The following is an 18,629-nucleotide window of genomic DNA, read 5'->3' as shown; positions in this document are numbered from 1 at the left end:
AGAAGTTAAATACTTGCCTGAGCTACCTAGCAAACTTGTAAAAAATTCCAAATGAGAAATGCAGCTGGATACCATGCTGTGTATTATACTTTAAGGGGTCGAGAGCAGCAAGAAGTAAGATGCTTACCTTTTCCAAGGCAGCCGGAGGGAAGTTCTGGGGACCAGAAGGTTAGGTTCTAGAAAGCTGAGAACAACTATCACACCATTAAAACAAAAAATAGAAATCTCAGAAACCTTAAAATAAAAATGGAAATGATGAGACTCTAAGAGGTTTATAAAACTTCTGTGCACTCTACTTGCCTTGCTTGTTTTTGTAATGAGAACGAAGATGGGGAAACATTTCAAAATTATGTAAGATAGCCTCTCAGCAGGGCAGTTTGAACCCATTTACAAGGCAGGGCAAGTTGCCATGGCAACTTACTCTATGTCATGGTTCTACCCTCCAGCTGTGCCACACTCAGAGGCAATGTGCAACTGAGGGCCCAGATCATGCAGCATGAAACCCCGGGTTTCGCTGCGAGATTTCTGAGATCTTTCTGGGTATGCACAGCTTTCCCTTAGTCAATTCACAACTGCAAACGTTTCTTTCCTTTTAGGACCAGGATCCTGCCTCTTTTGGAGCTGATTCCTTGCTGTTGAATTCATCTAGGCACTACCTTAACATCCGATACACTCTGCTGCCTTACCTCTACACTCTTTTATACCGTGCCCACAGCCGGGGAGACACGGTGGCTAGGCCCCTTCTGCACGAGTAAGTCCCCCCTGTGTTCTGTTAATGCAAACTTGGTGATGTTGACAAGGTCATAGTAGCAGAGTAAAATATAAAGCCATCCAAGCAAGGTATGCAGGAGTGTGTGTGTGTGTGTGTGTGTGTGTGTGTGTGTGTGTGTGTGTGTGTGCATGTGTGCTATAAATCAATTGCAAGGCTTTGCATATACTGGGCAAGAAATCTACCCACATATCTGAGATTGGTGGCATTGTGCTCCTAGATCCAGCCCTAGACCTTTTTTGTTGTTATTGTTTTTTCCAAACAAGGTTTCTGTGTGTATCTTTGGAGCCTGTCCTGGAACTCACTCTGTATCCCAGGCTGGCCTTGAACTCACAGAGATCCTCCTGCCTCTGCCACCCCCTCCCAATCAAGTGCTAGGATTAAAGGCATGTGCCACCACCACCTGGCCCCAGATCTTTCTTGACAATAAGCTAAGGTCACGACATTTTCCAAGGAGAGATACAGCAAACAATGGCAGAGTCTGGGGCCAGTTTAGTGTAGATCCTGGAATAGGAACTTCTGTGTCACCTGGGGAAGAGCAGGAAGGTACATGGGTTTGGGTGGGGACACAGATCTACATGGGATGGGAGGAGGTGGGGTCGTAGTAGGTGTCACACAGTGATTGTGGCTGCTTTCTAGGTAGCCTACAAGCTTTGGTTAGATTGTAGGAGAGATTCTAGGAGCCCTGGCCCATCTCTCTCTGACCTATCTCTTTGCTACCTAGGTTCTATGAGGACATCAATACTTGGGACATAAACCGGCAATTTCTGTGGGGACCAGGACTCCTCATCACTCCTGTTCTGGATGAGGCAAGTGTTCTCACAGAGGCAGGCAGGCAGCCTCTGCTTCTGTTCCTGATCACTACTTGCCAAATCTTCTCTCCCCTCTATTGCAAAAATCTGTGGTTGACTCAACAGGTAAGAGTATACAGGGGCATTTTGTAGCTGTATATCTGAGTTATGTTTTCTTCTTTAGAGGTCTCTTTTTCTAGACAAGTTCTCAACCAGTATCAAAGCACAAACTGTTCACTTAGATGTGGGAATGAGCCTCTCGCTCATCAGGTTATTATAACTGACTATTATTGCTCTGAGATGTGGAACCAGGATGAAACGGAGACCAGCACTCATTTTAAAGTCAAAGTGATCAGGGTTGATGATCTATGCCAGCTAGGTGAGAATGCTGGCCCAGGAGAGTTATTGTGTAGGCTTCCCAACTTCAAAGATAGGAATTATAGCTGCATCTAACATGTGAGCTACAGAGATAATCCAATATTTTACAGAAAGCTGGAATTGTACCCACAGTGTATTTTATCATCATTTTTATTATTACTAATTATAATCCCTCCCATTTGCAATTCCCCTGCCCCAGATTGCCAGGCTATATAGTTCTCTTATCTTTACTAGGAGAAAGGCATACTTCAACAACAGAGAAAATAAGACTATGCCTTCCTTCTCCAAATATGGCTGGGAAGCCCCCTATGCTCTGTCATGAGGATAATGTGTTTTTTTATTTAATTTTAGGGTGCAGAGAAAGTGAAGGCATATGTGCCTGATGCTGTCTGGTATGACTACGAGACCGTAAGTAGCTGGAACTTTTCTTAAACTCAAGACTACAGCTGCAGCTGCATAGAGAGGCACTTCTCTAGAGCTAAGAACTAGCATTCTTGCACAGAGGAGTGTTTCTGTAGTGTTTTCTATAATTTCACAGCACAGTTCAGGTAGAGCAAGCCTGTAACTTAACATACATGCAATTTATTCAGCAATAGGGTAAGGACTTCAAAGGCTTCTCATGAGCAAGCATTAGAGAGCCTCATGGGTGATTTGATCAGATAACTAGCTATCAGTTCACATAATATCCATTAAACAGGCTGAGCATGGCAAAAATGTTTTACAAACCCTGAACTGACTTACATTTTTAGCTTCTTTTTTTTTTTTTTTTCTTTTCTTTTTTTGAGACAGGGTTTTTCTGTGTAGCTTTGGTGCCTGTCCTGGATCTCACTCTGTAGACCAGGCTGACCTCGAACTCACAGAGATCCTCCTTGCTCTGCCTCCCAAGTGCTGGGATTAAAGGCATGTGCCATCACCCCCTGGAATTTTTTTAGCTTCTTTTGCTTGATTATCTGGGTAGAGAGTAGTTCTGCTTCATGGACAAGAATTAGCACCACAGAGAACTCTGCATGATGGTGGTCCCTGGAGGTCCACATATTATGAAGCCAATGTGTTTGATTTATCTACCTGTCTTAGGGGGGGCAATTGACATGGAGAAAGCAAAGCATTGAGATGGAACTTCCTGGAGATAAAATTGGACTTCACCTTCGAGGAGGCTACATCTTCCCCACACAACAGCCAGGCACAACCACAACAGCCAGGTACAGCATGGGATGTCTTTAAGGGGGGTGCATGGCTGACAAAGGGGAACATTCCTGGGATAGTCTGTTGACCAGACTGGGTGGAAAAGGTACTGGAGTGGGGTATGTCCCTTTGGACTTCACTTGACCTTTCCTCTGGAAGTTTATGACCTAGGGCTTTATGACCTGATTGTGAGATATTTTAATCTGCTCCCTCCTCAACTCTCTGAATGTGTCAGAACAGGCTGACTAGTTGCTCAGCCTTCCTAGTTTCCCAAGGCATGTCCAGCTTTGTCATGGAAGGCCTCATGTCTTGGGAAGACTATATTGGGCAAGCCTGCTCACCTGGTCACCTCCCTGCCTTGACCTGCATGTCTATCAGTGGTTCCCTGTCTTGGCTCACACATTCTCATTATAACCTTCATCCTCATTTCCATCCCTCCCATTGAGCTCCTTCCCATTTGTCACTAATAAAAACCTAGCTACTAGGTAAAAGTTAACAGCTGAGCTGTCACATACATCTGCTGGGAGAGGGAAAATCAGTTTTCTGCAATCGAGTGATACTGGGTATATTAACCACTCTAGGACAGGCCTCATGTTCAGGAGTAGTTGACCAACATATCATGGACCCTAGGGTTTTTTGTTTGTTTGTTTGTTGTGTGTGTGTGTGTGTGTGTGTGTGTGTGTGTGTGTGTGTATGTGTGTGCTTTTATTTGGTTACAATTTGGTTGTTCTTTTTGGGGGGGGACAGTGGCTTATTTTGTTTTCTTCCTTTTGGGAGATTTTGTTGTTTTATTGGATTTTTGTTTGTTTTTGAGAAAGAATTTAAAATTGGATGGGTGGTGGGGGAGGATCTGGGAGGACTTGGGAGAGGGGAAGAATATGATCAAAACATATTTAAATTTTAAAATTGTTTGAAATTACACACACACACACACACACACACACTTAGCCACCCACCAATGTCACAGACTTCTTTTACATATCATTGACTCCAGTTGTAGACTCCATCTGCACTCTACTGAAGAGCTGCATGTTTCTGTCATGTGTCCCTGAAAGTATTAGATTATTTGATTTTAATATCCTGGAAATTAGTTCTTAGAACTCTGAAGAGCTGCGTTTTCCATTGAACTGCATTTAGTATCCTAAAATGTCAAATTATTGACTTCTTGTGGAGATAAATAAAAAGAGTTCTGGTTTCTCTTTCTCTGATTGTTCAGCGTCAGGCTGTTTTGCACAAGCGTTGCCTTCCTAAAATGAGAGTGTTGACTTGTTGCTGCCCTGCTGGAAATCTGGACTCGTGTTTAGGAACAGTGCAGCCTAGCTTCACATTGCCTTGAGATGCACTTTCCTGCAGTGCCTTCAGCACTCAGGCCAGCCCTGGCCAAAGCATGCTATTCTCGTCTCCCAGAAGTCACCTGTTTTACTGCATGTAGGCTTCTCACATGTTACCTTTTGCAAAAGGCTATGCATAGTTGAAGAATTCTTTATAACCAGGCTTTAGCCACTCTCCATTTCCAGCTACTTTCTCAAAGGTCCAAGGTAAACTCAGATATTATCTCTGACTCCTCCAGCAGAGTGATTGCTACCAATCCTAATTACTGGTTGTATATATACTTTTCTTCTGAAGACAAAATGACAAGTAATCAAAATAAGGAAAGTGGACAGTCTATATATGACCCTATTGTATAGTTTTACTTTCTCAGAAAAAACTATCTTATGAGGGGAAATTATGTCTTTTTCATAGCAGTTGACACCTCAGGGTATGAATTCCAAACACCTGGCCATAGCACTATTGTGAAAGATTTCTCCCTCTTCTAATAATCTGTCTTCAAAATGATACTTGCAGCTCCATTTTTTATTGCACTATTGATTCTGCTCTCACATTCCCACCTCCTTCACATATACTTATTGCTAAGCTTTAGGGTCTTCTCATCCCCTGTGAGCTATTGGTATTAGAGAGAGAAGGGCCTGCCAATCTTGTCTTTGCATTTGAAGGAGAATAGAGCATCTATAGTTAGTAACTTTTTCCAATTGAATTTGATGCCAATGTGTCATAAAATCCTTTGAGCCCTAAGGATTTGGGTCTTGTGCTTCTGTTGCCCACAGCCGGAAGAACCCTCTTGGCCTTATCATTGCTCTGGATGAGAACAAAGAAGCAAGAGGAGAGCTGTTCTGGGATGATGGGGAGATGAAGGGTGAGTGCAGTGAGAGGGTGTGGCCACTGCAGACCTGCATGTCTGACTCTGTCCCTCACCCCTGCTGGCCATTCAGCTGTGGATGAAATCAAACTGGGCATCCTAGAGCCATCCTCCCAGAGAAAACATGTGCTTCTGCATGCAATGGTCAGAGGCCATGATAGATGAACCTCAGATGAAGGAGGGAGAGCATCTCTCTGACTTTCTCTGTCTCGGACTCTCTCTTTCTGAATTCTCTCCTTGGTCAGTCATGTCTAACAGGCCCACACTTCATTGCTAAAAGACACCTGGAGGCACATTTTTAAGACTGTTCCTGTAATTCACCTTCATTGTACATACTTTCCTCCTGAATCCCTAGGGGCAAATTGTGAAGACATGAAAGACACACCCATGTAAGGGAGGTAGCAAGTGCACACATTCCTGATTATGTGCATCTAACATTAGCAGATTTTCTGTCTTTTTTGTTTCTTTCCTTTCCTTATCTCCACTGCACCAACAATTCTTACAACTTTGACTTGGGAAATAGATTCCCATCATATGACTGCCTTGGGGGCACTGCAAAGGACCCTTTCACAGTTATAGTACTAAAGAGAAGACAAGTGTGTGGCCATGTAAACTCTACGCACATAGAGGCACTGTGCAATGGTTACCATAAAATAAACTGATGCTTCCATCACCACTAATAGCAGCATTGGCTCTCCAGAATTGTTCTTATCATTGTTCATAGTCCTTGAACAGATTTTCCACATGTACCCTTCTACCTGATTCTGAATTCTCCTGTTTCTTCCTCTGTTTATATGAGTGCAACTATTTAGCTCCTGTATAAACAGAGACCATACATTGCTTCTCTTTTGCTGTCTTAGTTACTTCTCCTAGTGGATTATGATCCGGATTCATCTCTGCTCTAACAATGCAGAGCTTCCCTCTTCTTTAATAGGCAAGAATACTCCATTATCTTCATGCACTGTAATTCTTTTATTCATTCACCTGCAAATAGGTGTGGTTGATGTTTCCCCATCTTAGCTATCATGAAAACGAGGACAGGAGACTCAACAGCAACCTCTTGGGAGGAAATACAGGGCATGGTATTGTAATTTTAAGTGTGACAGGCAACAAATCATAAAATAAATTTGCATAGTCATTATGGAGAACAGTGTAGACACATCTTCACTGTTTTAAAATAGAACTACCATATAGCCCAGAAATCCCATGTCTGAGTGTGCACCATCCAGAAGAAATGAGAACAGTATGCCTCAGAGATACTGGGTCTCTCATAGTCACTGTGGCATTATCTGACTCGTAAAAATTCATAAGCAGCCAAAGTAAAGATCTAGTGAAGTGTCTTCAGTCATGAAAATAAGGGGGGGGGGCAATTTTAAGGAGAGGAAGGTGAAACACATCTTCTGTAGCTGCCAGACCAGTCTGACATCTCTTTCTTCTTTCAGATACTGTGGCCAAGAACATTTACCTTTTCAGTGAATTTTCTGTCACCCAAGTGAGTGCATATCTGTATTGGGACTTTGTCTGAAGATGACTGTATGTGTTCTGCTATATTCATGTAACTATTTATTTAAATATTAGCATTTATGTGGGTGAGTAAACGTATGACTTAATTTATAATAATTACATCAGCTATATTTATCAAAAAGAATCAGTAGTAAAAAGAAAATCAGCTAGTGTTGTAAAATAATTCTCTAAAATGTTTCCTCATCTCTCTCCATTGGCATTTTAAAACAAATTTGTACCCCATTAGCATACACTAGAAGAAGAAATTGAGAGGCCTTTAGAGAAAGGTTGGGGGTGTAGTCTAGGATGGGTATTAGAGGAACTGGGATTCTAAGTGTTTATAATTTGCTCATAATTATGCTTGATGTGTTTCAGAACCATTTGAATGTGACAATTTCAAGTCCAAACTACAAGGATCCCAATAACTTGGCATTCCAGGAAATTAAAATCCTTGGGACACAGGCAATTCACAATGTTAGAGTGAAACAGAATGGTGTCCTTAGTCAGATGTCTCCTCAAATCACTTACAATTCAAACATGAAGGTAAGAATTCAATTTGTGAAGCAGACTTTCACAAACTTCCATGGTTTCTTGATATCACTTCTTGCTAAGATTACATGGGTTGTTGAAGGACCAGAGCATACCTGAGACCTGATGGAGACGTCAGAGTATGGAGGAGGAAGGTAGAGATGCAGAGATAGTCTGAGGCACTGTGACTCCAGTTTTTTCATCCCTACTTTCTTCATTCTCAGTGTCCAGTTTTCTGTAAGGAGGTGTGGGGACAGGATGTGAGAGCTGATGGCTTGTGCTTGAAGGTGACAGTAGAGATAGAGATCCTATGAATAAAACATTAAAGTGCTTTTATCTATTTACTGTTTTCCCACCCTTTTTTCAAGCTCTATTGAGAATAGTACATGTTCTCTAACATATCCATTTGCAGGAAATATTTTATGCAGAAGTTGCTGGTGCTACTAACTAACTCAGATGGTGATTAGAACGTGCTATTCTGACATATATAATGAGATCCAGTCTTTGTGTATGATTTCATTTCCATTCCTCTGTTCCTCAGCACTGTAAGAAACCCTTTCCAAGTCAGTTCTCATGACTTCTGCTGAGGATCCTCACGGAATTGGAGCTGCTCAATCAGCACTGTTTTCAGGATCTTTCAAATTAGGAAAATAAGTCAACTGAGACTTCTACTAGATAGCATATTGATGATATTTGATATTTGTCATCACATTATGTATAGAAGAAACATACATTATGAAGTTATAAATAAAGGATTAGGTGGTTGGTTGTGTGTATGGCAAAGTGTAAGGCAGCTGGAAGATGCAGATGTGAAAACAAGCTTTGCTCTTGGTAGAAAATGAGAGTTAATATATCACCAAAGAACTCTTTATTGTTTGAATCAGGGTGGTGAAAGATACAGTTCACACACATATTTATATGAAAGAATTAAGGAGTCTAAATCAACATTTGTAAAATATTTGCATTGAACTTATGTGGTAGTTGAGGTTATCTTTTTTGAGAAGGCATGGATAGAACAGGACCTTGAAAGACAGAGTTTCATGGAGATGGCATGATGGCTCAGCAGTTAGTAGCACTGGATGTTCTTCTAGAGGTCCCAGGTTTGATTCTCAACATACACATGTTGGTGCACAAACATGTAACTCCAGTATCAGGCAATCCAATGCCACTTCTGGTTTCTGTGGCCACACACATAATGCACAGAAGCCTTTCACTATCAGTCTTTAGCTCCATGCCTGGCTAAAGTCTCATTTGAATTTAGAAGCAGAGTGTTTGGGGCCAGAGGAAACTTATCAGACCTGAGAGGGTTTCAGGCACCCAATTAAGAAAGTCATATTTAATTCTCTAAGGTCCTGACAATGATCCTTGAATCAAGGCCTTATTGGAGGCTGGAGTGGAGAGTGGGGTTTGGCAGGACAGGAAGGACAGGGTACTGGCTACAGGAAGGACACTGAGAAAGGGATAACCACATCTAGAAAGTGACAGTATGCTCCAGATAATGAATGCATTAGTCATGGAGGTGCTGTGTAAGAAACTTCAAATAAAAGAACAGAAAAAAAAAAAGAATGAAATGCTGCTGTGGAAAGCAAATGTAGTACAGGTAACTTCAAATTTGGATTTCTTGCATTGGCACACAATGAGACTGGGATGTCGGAAATGAAAGTTTATATAAAGACATTTCCTCCTCCCCAGTCTTACACTTGGTTGATAAATCTTAGACCAAAGTAATTGAGAAAACTCGTGGGAGATTCCAGAAAGAAACTGCTACAGCCCAAGCCGCATTACTCGTATTGCCCTATTCTCTGGGCCTTCAAACCAAAGGGGTCCTGATATAGAGGTAATGAATGAGAAAAACAGCTTATTTGAGAATAGGAGGAGAAAGCCTTTCTGACAAAAGGAATTAGGGGTCGAGTGGTCCAGGGAAGGAATGAAAACAACGTGTGAACATAGCAGGTTTCGCATGGTTGATCTCTTCCTACAGTGTAATATAGGTTTTGAGAGAGTACTGACATTTTCCTCTTGCCACTATCTCTTACTCCATCTATATAGTTGCACCCTTGCAAACTGTAGTGCGCTCTGAAAATCATTTAAAGCAGGGCATAAGGATAGACTAAGAATGGAAGTTATAGTTAATTTCAAAAAAAAGAAAGATTCAAGTCTGGCAAGATGTTTGTCCTGAGGATGAATTTTCATTCCTCCAGGTTGCCACCATCACAGATATCCATCTCATGCTGGGAGAAGCATATACAGTTGAGTGGGACAATGTGAGGGATCTGGAGAAGATAGACTGCTACCCAGATGAGGATGGTGCAACTGAGGCCAAATGCACTGCCCGTGGCTGCATCTGGGAGGTAAGCATGCTGAGGATGTTCCTGTAAACTGGAACCCTTGAAATACAACCTACAATATCGTTAGCACAGTCCTGTATGCTGGGATTTATTAAAATCCATGGAAAGAAAAGGCTCCAGATGAACCTGATTTGGATTGAGGAGTAGAGTGTGGAAGAATGGGGTGTTTACTATGTTGTTTGAAGTTGAGGAATTTTGAGTAATGCTTACTTAATTCTTATAGACATCAGTGATTGAAGTGATGGCTTTCTCCATATAAATAAATTGACTTATCTATACGATAACTACAGATCCCTTGCTGATCTAGGATATTGAAATTCTTTTCAGGAATCCAGCTCTTCTGGGGTCCCTTACTGCTACTTTGTCAATGAGCTGTACTCAGTCAGCAATGTTCAGAATCACCCAAATGAGGCCACAGCGAACATCTCCTTGAAGCCTTCTCCTTACAGCAATGCCTTCCCCTCTACACCTGTGAATCAACTGCAGCTTAGAGTGATCTACCACAAGAATGAAATGCTGCAGTTCAAGGTAAACAGTGTGTGTGATCCAGTGTGGATAGGGCCTTTTCAGTTCCATTACTCTGTGCAACCTTGTGCTACAACATTCCAAAAAAAAAAATGTTTTATTTTATTTTCTTTAGTAATCATTCTAAAACAATATTCTAACAAAGAGAGCAATTAGATGACTGGAAGAATAGTGAAACCTCTCCTAATCTCGAAATTGAGAGAATCACTGTGTCTATAAAAATGTTTGGGAGAATGAAACATGGAGAGGGAGCACAGGAGGCTACTAGGAAGGTTGGACAGTTATAGATGGGTTTGGTGTAGGGATAAGAAGGGAGATGGGCAACAGGGGATGTGATTGAGACCTTGAGACCATCTTGGTCATTCATATCAACAACAAGAGGGATATATATACCTGAGGAATGACTGCCATGTTCATAGCTTGCAAATGTGTGTGTATGGTTGGTAATGATAATGGAGGTTGGGAAATGAGTAGATTTGTGATTGACCATATAAGAGGAGGAGTATGATTTTGAATAAAGTAATAGGAGACAACATTGAAATACTCATGAAAATGATTTCTTTTCCTTCCTTGGTTTAATTAACCAAAGGGATAGGGATGGACTAGCTATCCTCTTTATTAGACTGTGAGCTGCTACAAAACAGGGTTTTATCTTCCATGGTGGTGGTATTGGAATCCCACACATAGGCTCCTATATACTGAGTACTCAAATGCTGCTGGAATAGTACAAGGCAGTGATCAAGGAAGAGTGACTTTGCCTAGACTACCCTTAGAATCTGGGCTCAATCTGGACTTGAGTTCTCCATCTTCTAATGTGTTGTTCTCTGTGTGTGTCCTCACCAGAATGGAGTTGGTTGGGTGTGTAGCCTCAACTCACACTCACTAACCATTAGCTATGCAGTAGTTCTCTCCATTGTACTCATGTCTTTGTGGTCCCACTTTAACACTCTGGGACTTCGTTGTTTCTTTACCAGAATCACCTGCTCTCAGTTTTGTGTTGGTTTATTGCTGTTTAACTTTTAAGATTCAGCCTGTATTTCTTCCATGAATCCATCTCACTGTTCCTTCCCTGTAATAGCAAAGCCCTTCTGCAGAATTTGTGTTAACTCACATCCCTCAGGAGTGCTGAATTCTTCTTTCTTGTTTCCCATGAATTCCTAAGCATTTTATGACATTAACCTTGGCATATTCATTTCCTATCCCTACTAATTACAATTGTATCCACAGTAGTATTTGGATCCTTAATTATCCAGCTGTATTTCATCTTCAGAAGATATATTTTTAATTAGAGAAATTTAGTTTTTTTCCTGCCAATTTCAGTGGTTTTCAGGTCTCCTTATACTCATATAGTCACACACAAAACAATATACCATATGATATAAATACCATACCAATTTCAGAATTAAAATTTCATGTTAATAGCAGTGTTGAAATAGGTGAAGGAATATTCTAGAGCCTATAATACTGAGACATGACCCAGGTCAAGTTATTTAATAGAACCTTGTTCTCTGGAATTTTGGTAAAGTCCTGTATTGTGAGGTAAAAGAAGACAAAACATTCAGCCTGTAGACTCTGTGAAACATGCTAAGAGTATGCTGAGGTATTTGTCTCTAGAGAACAATTCTTGACTAAATCATTCTTTTGATATGACAGCTAAATGTTAATATTTACACTATTGATGTCATATTTTGGCATATTTACATATTATGATTGAACAATTCAGTATAGTTAGAATATCTGGTGTTTCAATCCTCTAATATTTTGTCAGGTGGAAATTGATCATTTTCATAAGTTATTTTGAATTACATTATTAGTTATGCAATTATATTATTAATTGCACATTATTGTTAATTATGAGCACTGTCAGCATGCTAGGAATGCATCATAATATACACGCCATATTTTTATCTTTACTTTAAATGATTTTCTCTGGCCTAGATCTATGATCCCAACCACAGTCGGTATGAAGTCCCAGTGCCTCTGAACATCCCCACTGCTCCATCCAGCACCCCTGAAGGCCGTCTCTATGATGTCCTCATCAAAGAGAATCCATTTGGGATTGAAATTCGCAGGAAGAGTACAGGCACTGTAATGTGAGTGGGTCCTGGGCTGACTTGGAGTTCCTGCTTTCCTAAACAACCAGGTCACATTAATTGAAGACATCCTGGCGCAAAGCATCAGACTAATCTCATTCAAATTCATAATGCATTAGTTACCTTTTATGGCTGTGATCAAAAAGCCCTGACCAAGACAACTTATAGGAGAGTTTATTTGAGTTTTTGGCTTCAGAGGTTTGAAGTCCAAAGTGGATGCAGGTAGCAGACAGGGCAGCCAGAACAACTGAGAGCTCACCTTTTGATCTGCAAAGAGGAAACAGAAAGCAAACTGGGAATGGTGTGAGCCTTTGAACTCCACATCCTGTCCCCAGTGACATACTTCCTCCACCAAGGCCACACCTCCCAATAGTCACCAAATAGTGCCCATAAGGAGACCAAGTATTCAAATATCTGGGATTATGAGTGATATCTCATATAAACACCACACAAGAGGAAATGCTTTCTGTTCTTAGAGGAAATCTTTAATATTCTGGGAGGGATTACTAAGGCAGTTACAGGTATGTGGGAAATATTGAACAAGTATTTATATTAAGTTATCTTTTGGTATTGTGGTCACAGATAGATGTGCTATATCTTCTACTAAAGAAAGTTTAAATTATACTAGGAAGAGGATTTTGATGTAGCAATAACTGCTATGCTAGAAAAATCAGGGAAATCAGATGATTTGTTGACTTAGATACCGTGATCTGAGTTTGTTTCTTTGAGGATGAGGGGATGTTTGAAATGGAACTGAGGTTAGGAGAAGTCCTGAAGGGAGTTCTGGGTAAAGGAACATTTGTGATAGAATGATGTAAATCATTACCCAGAGGAAATTTATCAGTTTAATTAGAGAGATTACTGAATGTTAGGTGAGATTTAGAATGGGCACAGCCCTGAAGGGTCCTCAGATGCTGTCAGAAGTGAGAAGGCATGTGAGCAGGAATGTAAGGTGGTGTGAGGTGCTCATATTATAGCCCTGAATACCTGTAGGAAGTGGAGCATCAGGGGTCAAGAACAGAAGACACAGTGAGTTTGAAGTGGTAAGGTGATAAACATGATTGGACATGCAACTGTGGAGAACACTAAAGGGAAGCAATGATACAGTGTAAGAGAAGAATTACCTGTCACTGAGGCCTTTAGCAGGGCTGACTGTTATTTCAATGAATGAGACTTGCTTGTTTTGTTTGAGAGAGACTCAGGAACAGATGGTGTGGGAAAATGCAGGGCTCTGTTGTCCTCACAGAGGCATCTGCTGGAAGCCACCAGGGAGCTGATTTCCTTTGCAAATGTCCTTCTCCTTCTGCAGCTGGGACTCTCAGCTCCTCGGCTTCACCTTCAATGACATGTTCATCCGCATCTCCACCCGCCTGCCCTCCACATACATCTATGGCTTTGGGGAAACTGAGCACACAACCTTCAAGACAGACTTGAACTGGCACACGTGGGGCATGTTTTCCAGGGACCAGCCCCCAGGGGTAAGGACAGGGTGTGTGGGTCTGTGTTCTGTCTCCTCCATCCACACTGTGTTTTCCAGACTCCACATGCTTGTCATCATCTACTGCTAGGAGTATGGACATCCTTTTAAATTCCCCTTTCCTCTGCTGTTCTTATCAGAAGAAGATTGACTCAGTGTAGCAATCAAGTTTCTGTTGAGTTTCTTTCCCATGCACACAGTCTCCTAACCTCCTTTTCCCTGTGCCTCTCAGTACAAGAAGAATTCCTATGGTGTGCACCCTTACTACATGGGGCTAGAAGAGGATGGCAATGCCCATGGAGTCCTCCTGATGAACAGCAATGCCATGGGTACGACGAACCTCTGTCTTCTTATTGTATGCCAACGATTCTTTAATTGCTTTAGAATATATTTGACTTAGCTGTCACTACAGACAAAAATCATATACTTTACAGATTGATTTTCTCTTTCATTGACCCTTTATGTATATTTTAATTATATATAATTTACCCAACTTTTATTAGCAATGCAGCTAGTGAGAGCTTTTTTTGACTTCTTCAGTTCTATATGCACCTACTCCAAAATATCTCCTGTCAGTGTGTTACAATTGAAGAATAAGAAGGTGCGATTCCAGGGTTAAAATTCTAAACAGGAAGGATTTCATCATGATGACATTTTCTTATGTTTCTAGATGTGACATTCCAGCCCCTGCCTGCCCTAACATACAGAACTACAGGAGGCATTCTGGACTTCTATGTGTTCTTGGGCCCAACTCCAGAGCTTGTCACTCAGCAATACACAGAGGTAGGAAGGAAAGCATTTTTGAAATATTTGGTGTGTGTGTGTGTGTGTGTGTGTGTGTGTTCATACACACATAATGTTTCCAATCCTGCTATACATGATTGTCATACAATGTAACTGTCATATGGTACCTAAATTTCATGGTCTTTCTCAGGGGAATCTATAATATGCAGTTTTGGAGAGAGAATCCTATAACTATTAAAATTATGTTTTATCCACTTATTACAGTGTATCAGATTATTTCTGGTAACTAGTGGTGAGGCTAGTGTGGTGGTGGAGTAGTGATTTTGATGATGTGGTGAGGGATGGTAGGATTGAATGTAGTGGTGGTACTGTTGGTGAAAATGATTGTGAGGATGGTGACTGTTATGGTGATAATGGTAGAGAGGAAGTCAGAACATGAGGTGATCTTGAAAGCGATTGTAGTGGAGTTGATGCTGGGAGCTGAGAGAGTGAGGTCATGATAGTGATGGTGGTTGGAGCTATGATGATGTTTTGTAGGAGTGGTGTTGGTAATGATGACTGTGTCTGTGATGGCAATGGGAAATACAATGGCAAATATTACATCATGACATGTCACAGTGGTTACAGTGTGGTGATAGAGACAATGACTGTACTTGTCGTGGAGGTGGCAATTATAGTAATATTGCCGGTGACAACATCAGCAGACATGTATGAAATATTTACTGTGTGTGTTGCTTAATGCATGTGAGAGGGTGTCACACATACTAAGTTACTCAGTGAAAACAACATGAGATAGCCCCTACACTTAGTTTTGATTGACAGGTAGGGAAACAACACAGAAATATCACATAACTGCCCACAGTCACACGATCAGTAAGACCTAGAGATTGTATTCTAAGTTAGCTATTTCTCTTTTGGTTGTGTGTTTTTAGTATCTCGATATATATCTAGAAATCTGAATAAAAGCAGGTTTTCCAGAACTCCTGCAAAGTATGCTCTGAGAAGTTGTAGGTTTTCTGTAGTGTGTCTCAGTGGCTCCACACACCCCTTCCACTTCCTCTCTGGGTTTGAATTTGGTGTTAATTTGTGTACAATATTCTGACTTCATATCCAGTTTCCATCCAGCCTCTCCTCTAACATTCTAACACTTTTTCCCCCTGTTTTCCAGTTGATTGGTCGGCCTGTGATGGTACCTTACTGGTCCCTGGGATTCCAGCTGTGTCGCTATGGATATGAGAATGATATTGAGATCGCCAGCTTGTATGATGAGATGGTGGCTAAGCAGATCCCCTATGTATGCATGTCTGTTGTGGATTTGTTTGTCAGATTTAAGTGTGGTTTTCAAATGACACACTGTGTTTTCTCATGTCATGTCACACTGAGCCTAGAGCATCCACAGTGATTCTGGGGAGACCTTTGCCCTCCTAACAGTGGTGGCTTAGAATAACAAAGTGGAGCTGAGACTGGTTCCTGGGTGCTGTCTCCTGTACCAGGCTTTCCTCTGCTTCTTGAATGACTTCAAGATATATACTGTCCTTACTGACATGATACTAAGACACAGCTCCAATACTAAGCTTTGCTTAATCAAAGAAACTTAACCTTCATTCAGTGAATCCATCCCATATGAAGATTACTTTTCTGGACCTGGCACACTACAGTGCTCCCTGAGCTTCACACTGGCTCCATCCTGGCCTCCTGTATTGAGTTTGTAGTGGAATCACATACAGAATCAGCCACATTCACGTCAAAACCAGAAGTCCAATAATCATTAATCATTTTGTGACATTTTGTGTTTGTTTTGTACATATTGTTCTGTGTTGCCTTAGTGCAAATCACTTTCTGTAACAGTGGTTCTCAGCTTGTGGGTTGTGACTTTTTTGGGGGGGAGTCCAACAGCCTTTCCAAGGGGTCACCTAAGACCATGGGAATACACAGATATTTACATTATAAATCATGAGAGTAACAAGATTACAGTTATGAAGTAGCAACAAAAATAATTTTATGAATGGGGCTCACCACATCATGAGGAACTGTGTAAAAATTTCTCAGCATCAGGAAGGTTGAGAACCAGTGTTGTAATAGATCATCTCAGTGAGAGCTATGCATTTGATCATCTCCTCCAGCACTGAATTCTCTACAGTAAGGATGGTTTTTGTTTTGATTCTTTTTTTAGCAGACCTATTATTTTATTATATACACCGTGAATATTTGACATTATTTTCTATGAATAACCATCACTAATCTCAGAACATACTCATAGAGAAAGTCGAAGCACTTTTTCTTACAGTATTTTTATTTATTTATTTTTTACAACCTTTTTTGCAGGTTGGCATTGATACTCATCTTACATTTTTTGTTGAAGTTGAAATAACTTTTTTTCTGTTTTTGAGTTTTTACATATTTAAAAATCTGTGAAAACCCCAAGATCCAAAGCTACAATATGGCTTACCTAGCAGTTGAAATTGCCAGATTCTAGCTGTGGTAACTGCTAGAGTCTGAACTTTCCAATCAGCAGCCACACTTTCTCATACCATCCCCAGGATGTGCAGTACTCAGACATTGACTACATGGAGAGGCAGCTGGACTTCACCCTCAGCCCCAAGTTCTCTGGGTTTCCAGCCCTGATCAATCGCATGAAGGACAATGGGATGCGGGTCATCCTCATTCTGGTTAGTTTGTGTGAATGTGTAGGCTGTGCTTGAGACAATGGATGAGCTTGTTGGGGATTGCCTTAGAATGTCTGTCCTCTCCTGTTTCAGGGGAGAAATAAAAGTGTAATTAATAAAAGTGTATTTCTGGAAGTCAGGGAAATGCTACAGTAAATTTACAACTGGGGACTTCCCTTTTTCCACCCACCTTCTTTGTAATACTCAGTCTTAGTTTTCCACCTGCCTTGTGCTCTGATTGCAGGACCCAGCCATTTCTGGCAATGAGACACAGCCCTATCCTGCCTTCACCCGGGGTGTGGAGAATGATGTCTTCATCAGATATCCCAATAATGGAGACATTGTCTGGGGAAAGGTATGAGCTTTGTGTTGATCCAGCAGACTCACCCTGGGCAGAGTCGCTGTCAGTGCCTTTCAGAACTGCTGATTTTGTGCCTGTTATGTGTGGTTTCTAAAGTTGTGGTTTTCTTTCCCCCTTTCTTTTTTTTTCCTTTTATTTCATTAATACCTGCTGATACGCTTAGGGCTTTTTTGGAATCCATTCTCTTTCAGAGCAATCCTTCCTGACAACTACTAGTCCTAGAACCATTGCTTATAGTTTCTTAAGAACTTTCTTGTATGAACATTCATTCAGGACATTGCTGTTAAATCTTTTCTCTCCGTAGGTCTGGCCTGATTACCCTGATATTGTTGTGGATCCCTCTCTAGACTGGGACACTCAAGTGGAGGTAAAAGGCCCTACATGTGTGCTCAATGTAGTCAGAGTTGCCAGGAAGAGGCAGTGTTGTCTAGGAGACTTGATGTGTCTACACTTAAGACAGAGACATGTGAGAAAGTGTCACTTAGGAGCAATGATCCTCTTGTCAGTCTGAGACCCATTATTTTTTTGTGTCACAATGTTTTACTTCAAGTTGTGATAATGTATTATTGACCATGAGATTGAAGACACAGTGTGCTCAAGTTTCCTGTCCATAGTTCTCCATGTCACAATGGCAATTTCATGCAAACCTGTCAGTTCCTAAGGGCTATGAACTCCCAACTGGATGCTAGCTGTAACAGTTCCAGCTTTGTCCTCAGTTATAATATCTTTTTTCTCCATGAGTATTTATGTTCACACACAGGCTGTTCCACATCCACATATTAATCTGGCACCACCCTTCCATCCTTCAGTGGGCCTCTTGACTTTCCTTTTCCTTTTAGTTGAGGTCTCTTATTATTAATTTGCTTTCTTCTGTGAACAGACTTTTCCATTTAATGGAACCAAGTAGCCTAAGTTTCACCCCTAATTTTTTCTCATCTTCATTGCATCTGTTGCTTGGATGAATAAATTCATTGACACAACTGGCAAAAGAAACGCCAGGCATTTTCCTTGGTAAGATGTGTATCTAATGCACGGAGGCAGCCTGTTCATTTTTTTTAAATGAGTTT

General features: G+C 41.0%; 1 protein-coding gene across 1 annotated transcript in view; it reads left to right on the top strand.

The window, feature by feature from the left end:
- Positions 1–18,629, top strand: part of Mgam (maltase-glucoamylase) — a 90,717-nt gene that overhangs the window by 29,262 nt on the left and 42,826 nt on the right. Inside the window, exons 17-33 of the mRNA XM_036181844.1 lie at positions 597–751; positions 1,494–1,578; positions 2,290–2,346; positions 3,013–3,137; positions 5,226–5,314; positions 6,760–6,809; positions 7,196–7,363; positions 9,550–9,699; positions 10,024–10,224; positions 12,160–12,314; positions 13,624–13,792; positions 14,024–14,120; positions 14,462–14,574; positions 15,704–15,829; positions 17,076–17,204; positions 17,446–17,556; positions 17,867–17,929. Coding sequence (XP_036037737.1) covers positions 597–751; positions 1,494–1,578; positions 2,290–2,346; positions 3,013–3,137; positions 5,226–5,314; positions 6,760–6,809; positions 7,196–7,363; positions 9,550–9,699; positions 10,024–10,224; positions 12,160–12,314; positions 13,624–13,792; positions 14,024–14,120; positions 14,462–14,574; positions 15,704–15,829; positions 17,076–17,204; positions 17,446–17,556; positions 17,867–17,929 — 2,043 coding nt within the window. The remainder of the gene's footprint in view (positions 1–596; positions 752–1,493; positions 1,579–2,289; positions 2,347–3,012; positions 3,138–5,225; positions 5,315–6,759; positions 6,810–7,195; positions 7,364–9,549; positions 9,700–10,023; positions 10,225–12,159; positions 12,315–13,623; positions 13,793–14,023; positions 14,121–14,461; positions 14,575–15,703; positions 15,830–17,075; positions 17,205–17,445; positions 17,557–17,866; positions 17,930–18,629) is intronic.

The sequence above is a fragment of the Onychomys torridus genome, chromosome 3 (genome assembly GCF_903995425.1).
Source record: "Onychomys torridus chromosome 3, mOncTor1.1, whole genome shotgun sequence".
Classification (NCBI taxonomy): domain Eukaryota; kingdom Metazoa; phylum Chordata; class Mammalia; order Rodentia; family Cricetidae; genus Onychomys; species Onychomys torridus.
This window is presented reverse-complemented; position numbering and strand designations above follow the sequence as displayed.